This window comes from Hyalella azteca, unplaced genomic scaffold, assembly GCF_000764305.2.
Source record: "Hyalella azteca isolate HAZT.00-mixed unplaced genomic scaffold, Hazt_2.0.2 contig2099, whole genome shotgun sequence".
NCBI lineage: Eukaryota > Metazoa > Arthropoda > Malacostraca > Amphipoda > Hyalellidae > Hyalella > Hyalella azteca.
Genome location: NW_025932386.1, coordinates 1 through 12,256, shown reverse-complemented (window position 1 = coordinate 12,256; position 12,256 = coordinate 1). Strand labels below are relative to the sequence as shown.

Below are 12,256 nucleotides of genomic sequence, written 5' to 3'. Positions count from 1 at the left end.
ATGTCCGGCGGCTACCTGACAGTACTTCGACGAACTTACTTCACAAGCAGGTAGAAAGATCCATCGGAACTGGTCTATCTGCTGTAGCAGCGTAGCTTCCTCAGCAGGAACATCAAATCTACCCTGCAATAGCGCAGTTCTCACTTCAGGATTGCAGAACTGGAGGAACAGACTCTGCATCCTTATCACCTCACTGAGATCAGCATTCCCAGCAGATTCTTTACGTCTCGGTTCACTCTAACTGGCCATCCCACGCTGTGGCGAACTCTAGTCACTTTCTGACATTTTGATAGTCACGGCACCACTAAACCAGCGCAACCACAGGACGCAAGTTCGAAGAAATGAAAACGTTGGGCGCCAAATGTGGTCTGGTCGTTCGTTCCGATGGTTCAGGGTAAACTTGGCACAGATCACAGTTTAAGTGTTTATTAAAGTTAGACAATTACACGTTCAACAAAACCATTTATTGGCAAGAGCAGCGTAACGTGCTTCAGAGCTCTGTCCGCGTGTACATCTCTCTAAAAATTAACTCTCGAATCAACCCGCCGCTGATCGAAGATACCTTGTCAGTTAGCGGGAACTCCGCTAACTAAAACCAAAGACAAAGCAACCTTTTATTAAACAGAGAAATTAAAAAATAAAGATAAATATCCAAAATCATTATATGATGTACGGCTATTGTGAGACAGGCTAATACACAATAAAAAAGGTTTAATTCAACCCTACAACAGTGTTAACGGCAAGCATCTGATTCAAATTATGTATCTTGAGTCGTAAAGCGAGGGCTTGGTCTGGATTCACTGATCATGGTACATTAGAAAAACATTGACTAACTTTCGCGAATTTCTTATCATGTATATATTTATTTAATGTCGTAAAATAATGGAATTAAATGCTTTAAAAATGCTGTGGATGTGGCATGCGTTTGTGCGGCGAGATGGACTTCTGAACGCTCGAAGTATGAAACAGTCATGGAAAAACTTACTTTGCCGTCTCGGATGACGATGAAATTTCAAAAAGAACATTTTTCAGGTTCGACTTGCGCTCAGCCACGGTGTGAACGGGATTGGCGTGTGGTCGGTCGACACGGACGACTTCAGAGGCGTGTGTGGCACCGGCAAATACCCGCTTCTCAGCGCCATCAACCGCGTGCTCCAGGAGAACTCGATACCTGATAAAAAAAGACCCGTGATGCCTTCATCGACCACCGAAAGGAATGTACCGACGATGCCGAGGCCTGGTAAAAATTATTCGTCATCACCAGAAAATACTTAATTGCGAATATTTAGTGTGGCTAGCATTTTATTGTGGTAAAATTTTCATAGACAAATTTATGATGGTTTGAAATTTTTTAATGTTAAGATAGCGTTGCTGATGCATCTGTACAATAAAAAATTATTACTTTCAGTATCTGGATGTAGCGTCGTCGCCACGAGTAATGTGAGCTTGGCTGTTCTCTCCTGTGGATCACTGAATGAAGAGTAAGGCAAACGTATTGGTTAGATCTGTTATTGTATTTTCTCTTACTTTCGCGAAAATGTTATTAATTTAATCATGACCATTTCGGTTCGCATTGTTTTTACCGAATTTTTAGTAGGTTATCGCAATTTCCAATAACTCGTCCCTTTCTCGTATCGCACTGATTGTGCTGTATCCAAGTATATTTGTGTATAATTGTATATCATTGATTCATATAAGTTATAATTTCATTTTAGTATTGCTTATTTATTGTTCGTTTTCAGTCCAGCAGAATGTGATGCTGGCGACACCGTCCCGCCTCAAAGCGTCGTGCTGGCCACGTGCTGGGAGACTGCAGACATGACTGTCAGGTCAGGCTTGTATTCATGAACAGGTCATTTCTGTGAGCTGACATTTCATTCACATATGATCTAAAACAATAATTTATAATTAGTATCTTCTGCAAATAGCCTTTCTTCGTGATCACCCATCTATTCAAGGTGAAAATTTCAGGTAGGTTGGCGTGATGTTGCTGAATTGTTTACTAAATAATATTATACAGGTTTGGTTGAAGACCAGAGCGTACTTTTTATTTACGATTTTCTTATTGTTTTTTTCGATGAGCCGAACGAAATTTCTAGCTGGAGCTTGGAGATCAAAAAGCAGGTTACCGAATGACATTTTATTGCAGTGCGACGTTTCGAATATATCAATATTCATTATCAAGCAAGTGAACAGTTATTACAACGCTAAAATTGATATTTGGACATGACATAAGTTCATACAGAAAGTATTGTAGATACGGTTCAAAATCGAAAATCAAATTAATCCGAGAATAATTTCAGCGTCCTGACGAATCCCGCGGTTTGCAAATTGATAGCAGGAGACTCGTCCTTAATGATGAGAGCCTCCTCTATCAACAGTCTCGTTGTGTCGGGGCACCGCATGACGATGCTGGTGCAGGCCTCCAACGTGGCACGGGTGATGGTCTCGTTGTGGGCCTCCCGCATATGATTCTTTGGTCCTCCAGATTGCAGATGGCATGTGAGTCTGCGGCTCAATGTCGTGCTTGTCAAACATTGAGCCGCATGGTAAATTACATCAACACTATTGAACACTATTAAACACTATTGAACACTTTCAAATAGTGTTCACTAGTGTTCAATAGTGAATTTGAAAGCAAAGAAAACGCCAAGAAAATTCACCATATCGATATTGATAACGTTTCGGAGTCCAGCTCCATCATCAGTTCGACTAAAATAAAATGAATAAAATCACTTTAAAAGTCAAAATTCAAAGACAGACATAAAACCTAAACAAGACCTAACATTATATCGAAATAAACAGGACTAGTTATGAACAACTTAGTCTTAGGGGGACGACAAGAATATAAAATCCTAGCGATTTACCATTTCCAGATTATATGAGCTAAACGCATTATTGAGACATGGTTTTCGCTTGAAGATATGTAGAGACTCCAAAATTCTCAAATCCGAGCAGCCAGAAGTGGAACCGAGTATCCTGAAATCACTCTCAGATACAGCCACGTCGCACTGTTCAGCATGGAGGCGCACGGAAGAATGAAGAGGCTTGGCGAGAGGCAAGTTAGAACGATAGCTCCTGCCACGGTGTTCAGAAACCCGGATGTAGAAGTTACGCGACGTCATTCCAACGTACGTAGATGCACAGGGTGCACAACAGAACTCATAGACCAGGTTTGATCGCATCCGAGCAGGAATAACGTCCTTATACCTGAAGAAAGAACCAATTTTGAAATTATTTACCGGTATAACATGCAAATTTATATTTGGGAAATATTTCAAACACAGCATTTTTAATTCTTTGGACATAGTTTCAGACGCACTACCAAAATAGGGCAATGTGCAATAAATAATTTTCTTACTATCGCATTCAGTCACAGTTTCAGAAAATTTGTTAGATAAGAAGCGTTTGATTTTACTGTACACAAGGCACGATGGAAAACCATTAAGCTGAAATATATTACGAATGAAATCGAATTCCAAATGCATATTATGGAAGGTAGAACACACCCTATATCCACGGTATATCAAAGTTTGGAGACTATTTAATTTGAAACGAAACGAGCAGAAGCTAAAGAAGCTTAAACCCAAGCCGGTAAATGTCGGTTTTCGATATACGGAAGTCTGAAAACGACCGCCGGATTTTGTGATTTTGCAATCGAGAAACGACAAGCAATTGTTGGATTCTAATTCCATAGTGAATTTGATTGAAGGATGTTTGAGGTTTAGATAATCAAAGAAGAGGCGCGCATGAGAGGGATGCTGATGCGATATGGTGAATTTTCTTGGCGTTTTCTTTGCTTTTAAATTCCTTGTGAACTTGCGATTTAAGCAGACTAATGATATAAGTATGTTCAATAGTGGTTATTGAACACTATTGAACACTATTGAAAGTGTTCAATAGTGTTCAATAGTGTTCAATAGTGTTCAATAGTGTTCAATAGTGTTCAATAGTGTTTAATAGTGTTCAATAGTGTAATTGAACACTATTAAAATAATGTATTGTAATTTAAAATGTAAATTACATCGGTTTGACAAGCACGACATTGAGCCGCAGACTCACATGCCATCTGCAATCTGGAGGACCAAAGTATCATACGCGGAAGGCCCACAACAAGACCATCACCCGTGCCACGTTGGAGGCCTGCACCAGCATCGTCGTGCGGTGCCCCGACACAACGAGACTGTCGATAGCGGAGGATCTCATCATTAAGGACGAGTCTCCTGCTATCAATTTGCAAACCGCGGGATTCGTCAGGACGTTGAAATTATTCTCGGATTAATTTGATTTTCGATTTTGAACCGTATCTACGATACTTTCTGTATGAACTTATGTCATGTCCAAATTTCAATTTTAGCGTTGTAATAACTGTTCACTTGCTTGATAATGAATATTGACATATTCGAAACGTCGCACTGCAATAAAATGTCATTCGGTAACCTGCTTTTTGATCTCCAAGCTCCAGCTAGAAATTTCGTTCGGCTCATCGAAAAAAAAACAAAAAGAAAATCGTAAATAAAAAGTACGCTCTGGTCTTCAACCAAACCTGTATAAATGAAGAACTTCTGCCTAACTACACTAAATAATATTAATAGACTGATGAAACATTCTCCAGAGAAAGAGCTGTGTAAGCCCCCTCCTTGTTACCATTCACACTCTTGGTTTATTGTCATTATATATTATATTGCACGCTTTAATATAAACTTTCTGAGTATTTGTTATTTTTTAAAGATGTCACGATGACGGATTCTGGAGACCGTTCGTACAGGAGGACGGATGGCTTGAAAAGAAGATGGCTATTCTATGTCAGCCGTACTACCTCAACTCGGAAGGTAAAATTATCAAGTTACCGCTTTCGTGCTCTTGATATCCGGCCAATTGTTGAATTTATTGTTGATAAGTCACAGTCTTGCAATACCAGAGTATAACCGAGGCTTCCATCCCACGTGATATCCTCAGCCTCTGTCTTCCAATTGCCTTGTTTACTCTTTGTCCTTTACCACTTTCTGCCCCTCACCACACTCTGCTCCTCATCACACTCTGCCCCTCACAACACTCTGCTCATAGCCACCCTCTGCCCTTCACCACAATCAGCCCCTCCTCACACTCTGCCTATCCTTGTGATGAATTTAGGACTTTGTAGTCCACGGTCACGTTGATGCGCCGCCTTCGTCATCCTCCGTCTCCAAGTCGTCGATAGGCAAGTTGGAACCCCGCCCTCGGGTTCCGGATAAATCGTCGAACGTGTTCAGTCTAGCTGCCTTCCCCTGGGCCAGCTGATGCAAGATGCTGTTGCTTGTCACTTGCTGAGGGTATTTTCCCATAACTGTATAATCCGGGATCTTTCTTAACCACTTGTCCAATCGTCACTTGAATGACGCAAGGGTAAACTCCCCTCTTCTCGGCACCTTTGGCAAGGCATTAAACTGTCGTTGTCCTGCCACGGACAGTGATCCCTCCAGAAAAGTCTGTACTTTGGCTGCGGCACGATTATTAAATGGGGGGATCGTGTTCAGTCTCCCCCTCCTTTCGTTACAATATGTCACTATTTTGTAGGTCTCACTTTCAAAGTTGGTAGCCAGTCTGGTTATCATCTTCCAAATGTACAATATGATGTACCTCTCTCTTCTCCTCTCCAGTGAGATCAGTACCAGGTGTTTCAGCCTGTCCCAGTAATTCAGCTCCAGTTCCGCTGGACCTAGCCGTGAAGGTCCGCTGAACTAATTCCAGCTTCCGCACCGCGCACCCCTTGAGCGGCACCCAAAGCTTGCAGCAGTACTCAAGATTGGGGAGCACTCAAGATTGGGGAGCATGTCCCAAACTCGGTCGTCTCCAATCCCTTTCCACCTGGAGAACTTCAATTTCGTTCTCCTGTCCTGAGTAACGGGGGTTAATGGACACTGATTCAAACTGCGATATTAGTAACTCACAAATTCCCTGGGACATTCTCCGACAAGTACATCGTTTTCCTTCAGCGGGCCCACTAGCGTCTTTATTTTAGTTTTTGACTGTGCGTATTTAAAAAAAAATACCTGGGTTTCTCTCTGATGACCTCAACTATATACTTGTTCCTCGGCAGCTTGCTCTGCCACCTTTTGCGAGTCCTGCAACTTTCAGTGCGGGTCCTGTGCGAGTTCTGCAACCTGCGTTCAGTTTCCTTGTGAAGCTCTCTACTAGTCTCGGTCCCATTAGGTCACTAGGGGATTCAGCTATTTGTTTGTTTAATCGCTGCTGTTTAATTTAATCGCTGCTGTTTTTTAATCGCTGTTAACCATAATTGTCGTATCCACCATCATCAGGCGGTGGTCGGCCAGTGAGGTTTCTTCAACACGAACGTCAAACACATATCTTTCATTATTAGTAAAAAAGAGATCGAGGTTATTGTGTTCCCTTGTCGGCAGCCGAACTTGCCGACTGAGCAAGTGTTCAGCTGCAAACTTCACTAGCTTGGCTCCTTGACTTCTGTCTCGGTCATCAACCTCCAAGCCGCCAGGGCTTGTTCAACGGATACGTGGGGAGACTGAAGTCCCCCCTATTAACAGGCTTGGGGCTGGGTCACCCAGTCTTGCCACCCTGATGTCTATTTCTTTAAGGGTTATGTTGGAATTTTTCGCTGGACTAGTAGGCGGCCTCCTTTCTTCCTCCAAATGTGCTCGAAGCCGAAGGTATTTATGACTTCCTGACGGGCCCACAGCGCAATATACGAGCCCAGCGTAGTGTGAGAATCTTTCCATTGCAATTTCTGCATCCAGGATATATTTTCTTCGATGCGACTCCGTTAGTGCAATCATAAAGCACGCCTATTTTGTGACGCGCTCATTGTGGGAAGAGCCCCTCGATGTTGGCCTGCAGATTGTCAGACTCTCCCCCCTCCATTCGAGCTGGTCAGGAAGTCATAAATACCTTCGGCTTCGAGCACACTTGCAGCTTCACTCGCTTAATACACTGATATGGCAACACAGAGGTCGAGTTCTTTTGTGTGGAGTAGCGTGTATAAACAAAGCCATCCGAGTTACCATTTTCCGATCTTAACTCCACCGTGCTCCTTGCGAGGGAGTTTCAAAAATGGGAACTCCGTTATTCCTCCATTCTTTCCGGTTCGTGCGGTAGTGTGGGAATCCTTCCATTGCAATTTCGGCATCCATGATATATTTTCTTAGATGCGACATTGTTAGTTCAATCATAAAGATCCTACCCTCGTCGGCCATGTCTCTCAGCACGCCAATCTTGTGACGCGCCCTTTGTGGGAAAAGCCCCCTCGATGTTGGCCTGCAGAATGTCAGGCTTTCCCCTTCTTGGTGAATTCAACTCTGTCAAGTGTCCCTGGGTCAGTAGTTCCTTCATCTGGAGTTGTATTAGTTCCAGTTGCTGCATCTGTTGTTGTATTTGCTTCCTTATCTCTAAATAAGCACTGGGTAACCTCTTGCCCCCCCCCCTCCCGCGCGTCCCTGTCCTGGGCCACTCACTTAGTAGCTAGGCCGTCACTCCTCCAAAAACTACCGTCTTCACCGCCCCTTCTATCAATGTTTTCCGCCACCCTATCGCTGCCCAGTCTTCCCTGTGATGCATAGGCCCTGTGAGTGTGTGGGTGGGTCATGGCGTCCAGCAAAAGCCCTTCTTTGTGGGGATATATCCATGCGCTTCTTCCATTCGTTTCCGTGGTTTTATGTGAAGAAACGAACAGTCGCCATTTGTGCAATCCTCTTTGTTCATAACACTCCAGCACAGCTTGGGTGATAGTATGTGCAATCCTTTCTTTTTTTGCACCCATGTGGATGCCCACTTCAGTAGGTACAGAATTGATAGCACAGTCTGGGATGTGAAAATCTGCAGCCACCGCCCTTTCTCCCGTGTTCACATTTTTTCAGATATTTCCATCAAACATCTTTCCTTGCTGTTGGCCTTCTTGAGGGTAATTCTGCAACTTGGGTGGATGGTAGGGATGGAAGGGATGTAAGAGTTGGAAGGGGTGATGTCAAACCATCTTCTGACGGGGTTTTCCTCTCCTCGGGGGTTTTGGCGGTGGCCGAAGCATAGGTGGTTTGAGCGTTTGAGCCTAGATCAGAGAGGGGAAAGACGGCAGGATGAGATGTTGGGGTACTGAAAGGGCTGAAGGCAAGAGTAAGGCTGACGGTAGAGGTTGGGTGTGGAGTAAGGGAAAGGGTGGGGGAGGGTGTAGGGGATGAGGCATGGGTACAGTTGCTTCATGGGAAGGGGAGCTGGCACAGGGGGAGGTATGGCCAGCATCACCGGGCACGGAACCCACCAGTTTAGGTTTTTCTTCCGTGGCTGCGATAAGCTTAGTTTCGCTTTCTTTGAAACTTTTACAAATACTCATCACGCAGTTTTTACATTTATAGGAGACTCGGGTCTGATCGAGCCGAACAAGGCAATAGAATGGTAATACTGCACATTTTAGATCAGTGGTTCCCAAACTTTTCCAGGCTGGCGCCCCCTTTGGCTCCCTAGTGAATTTCTAGCGCCCCCCACAGACATACGCCACTTTCTTGAAATTTAGGACGCTGTAATTTTAAAAGATAAAGGTTTAACACAAATGTGTATTTCACAAATAGAACCCCATTTAGTGAACCAATATGTTTGTCAGCTGTTTTAACTGTTTCAGCACTAGAAGCCAGGATGTCGCGGGCGAATTTATGGCCGGACTCGTGGCCGGTCTCACGACCAATCTCCAAATTCAATTATCAAGAAAATATCTCCCAAACAAATGAACGCAGCCCTATGAAACTTGGAACACGTATTCATCAGAACCTAACGGTCATGTTTAGCTAGTAATTTTTTTTTTAATTTCACCTTCATTTGTGAGTTGCGCGTATATTGTGAAACAGGCCGAAATTCGCATTGATCAAAGAATTTCTTCCAAACTATTGAACAGATTTGAACGAAATTTTGAATATTCATTCCTAACTACAAAGCGGTGATTTTTTAGCTTATTACTTTTTTTCGATTTTACATTCGGTTGCGAGTTTACTTAATTTCACCGTCATTCTTGATTTCACTCTTCCTTATATTCGGCCTGTATGGCCGGATAATTTGTCGCTTAAATTCGCGGCGAATCAAGAAATTTCTTCTAAACTACAGAACAAATTTCAACGAAAGTTTGTATAAAAATACATAACCTCTCAACGGTGATGTTTAGCTCGTGACAATTTTTTCATTTTGCTTTCGTTTGCGAGTTATACAGATACAGGAGGAACGACCGGCTTTTCTACCGGTCGATCGATGGCTTCTATAAATCAGAATCGGTGTACGTATAGCCGTATAACTCGCAAACGAAGGCAAAAAGAAAAAAATGTAAGCATCGCCGTTGCTGAAGTTAGGTATCTAAATATTAAGCTTCGTTCAAATCTGTTCAGTAGTTTGGAAAAAATTCTTGATTACTGCGAATTTAAGCACGAATTGCTGTTTAAATCACGAATGAAGGTGAAATGAAAAAAAAAAACTCGCGAACGAAGGCACAATCGAAAAATTTTTAGTTAGAACTGTAAATTCAAAATTTCGTTCGAATCTGTTCAGTAGTTTGGAAGAAATTACTTGATCACTGTAAATTTCGGCCGTATTGCCATATAAATATGGCAAAAACAAACGATGGTAAAATTCAAACAATTTTCACGAGCAAAACATTACCGTTAGGTCCTAATGAATACGTGTACCAAGTTTCATCGAGTCAAGTTCATTAGTTTGAGAGATATTCCTTGATCATTGAATTTGAAAATTGGACGTGAGACCGGCCTCGAGTCCGGCCAAACCCAGGAGAGCTAGGTTAAAAAAAAAAAAAAACAGAAAAAAACCATCGCTGGGAGTTATGTGCTGCACGTGTTGTGTACAAATCGTCTAACAAAACAAACGTTCGAACTTCTGACATTGACTTCGGACTACCGCCCCCTATCGCCCCCCCTACCGCCCTCTTCTTCCTTTTCGCCCCCCAAAATCTTTTCACCGCCCTAGGGGGGCGATATCGCCCACTTTGGGAACCACTGTTTTAGATGAACGAAGTTCCGGGAATTGCTGGAATGCAGTACATGTGCCGCATTACAGGTTCCTTGCAAATTATGCACGAACTACCCATAGGGGGTTGCATCACAGCACACTTGGCCATCTTAACTCATTTTTCTAATTATACTATTTCACTGGATATCACTGGATTACACTGAGCTCTGACACAGACCGGAAAACATTGAGCTCTAAACGCTGGGCTCGCATACCACACTGTATGTGGGCCCGTCAGGAAGTCATAAATACCTTCGGCTTTAGGCACACTTGCAGCTTCACTTGCTTAATACAGCTTAATTCTCTTAACACTTCACTGCTACATGTATTGAATGATATAATATCATTCTACTGAGTGGTTTTTTTCTCCAAGTATTTTTATATATAAAGGATTAATTTTCTGAACACTTTCACCCTGAACAATTTATACTCTTTTTTTCACTGACTTCCCTCATTTCCCGCCGAAACACTGAATTATGTACATCACTTGGGCTGTACATCACTTGGGCTGAATTATGTACTGGCTGACAAAGAAAAATAATCGTCAACGATTTACTTCAGTAAGACCCAATAGTGAGTTGTCCAATCCCGACCGCGTCTACAAGGAAAGTCCAAAACCATTCTGCCCCTCACCACTCTACTCCTCACCAGTCAACCCCTCACCGCTCTGCCTCTCATCAACCTGCCCCTCACCACACTCTGCCCCTCATCGCACTCTGCTTCTCACCACACACTGCTCCTCACCACGCTCTGCTCTCAGCACACTCTGCCCTTACCACTCTGCACCTCACCACTCTGCCCATCAATACTCTGCCCCTGACCACTCTGCCCATCAACACTCTACCCCTGACCACTCTCCCCCTCACCACTCGCCCCTGGCCACTCTGCGCCCATCACCACACCCTCTCTCTCCCCAGTCTGCGGTCGCCGTACGAGCTACGCCAGCACAGGCGCGGCGCTCAACACCCAAGACTTCGATAGACCGCGCAACCGCTGGCCGTGGGTGGCGAGTCTGCTACGAGCCCACTGTGTCACCAGGTGGGTTGACGGCCACTGTCATCACCCCCGTGTACCTGCTGACGGCCGCCCACTGTGTCACCAGGTGGGTTGACGGCCACTGGCATCACCTCCGTGTACCTGCTGACGGCCGCTCATTGTGTCACCAGGTGGGTTGACGGCCACTGGCATCGCCTCCGTGTTGACGGCCGCTCATTGTGTCACCAGGTGGGTTAACAGGGATATGTACAGTTGTACACATCCGTTGGTTATTATGCAGTGCAGGGTTTGCTTGGGGTGAAGATTTACGACCCAATAAAGGCGTATAATATAAATATATTTAATATTTATCAGTGTAATCACGCGATATTGCTCATACTATCGAAATTGTAATAAATTTAATACCTCACATTAGTTTAATAACTTGCTACTCCAGTAACTTCATGGGTGTGCTCTTAACTTTAACTCAATGATACAATAATTAATGAAACTCAATAAATAATAACTCAATGATATAATTATTTCAGGACTCCGGAAACCAGCACTGAAGCAATGGAGACTGCGCGTCTCAAGGTTGAGGTTGGAGCCGCTCACTCCAGGCTGGAGGTGCGTAACTCGTACGAGCATAAGAATTAGTAAGCAATAATGTTTTAATAATAATGCTCTTTCAGATATACGCACTCATGAATTGGCATTTTTTAAATTAGGAGTAACACATATATATAAATATATATATGTATTTTTCCGTTTTTGTTTTCCTAGGAACCTAGGCCAGAAACAGTTTGAAATTCATAATAATTTTAACAAAAACAATAATATTAAAAACAATTTTTGCTAATAAAGTAATAAATAAAATACAAAATACAATGCAATAAAAAATAGAGTTTAAGAGAAATACTCCAATTATAAAAATTCTGAAAAACTGTACAGGTGACGGAACAAATTCAGATGAGAGTTAATTATTTGACCTATGCTGAGAACCTCAAGAATTTCCTGCATGGGTGAGCTGAATTAGAAGAGGCGAGACGCGGTCATGTCACGGGAAATCAACATTATGCCAGAAATTTGGACTCGTGCAGCGATAATAAACTGAGTGTCATCTGGCACTGTTTTATGGTGGCTTGCACACTTGCTTTACAAAAGTTACGTTGCTTGATGACATGAGATGACATTGCTTGATGACACGAGATGACATTGCTTGATGACATTAGATGACATTGCTTGAGGACATGAGATGACATTGCTTGATGAC

At 43.1% G+C, this 12,256-nt stretch overlaps 1 protein-coding gene across 1 annotated transcript; it reads left to right on the top strand.

The window, feature by feature from the left end:
- LOC108678149 lies at positions 1–12,005 on the top strand (the record flags this gene model as incomplete). The annotated part of the gene is made up of 8 exons (XM_018166499.1): positions 1–21; positions 1,033–1,240; positions 1,409–1,481; positions 1,743–1,829; positions 4,732–4,832; positions 10,926–11,046; positions 11,532–11,610; positions 11,935–12,005. Coding segments are annotated over exons 1-8 (761 nt in total), but the record flags the coding sequence as incomplete, so codon positions are not given.
- Positions 12,006–12,256: the final 251 nt, after the last annotated feature.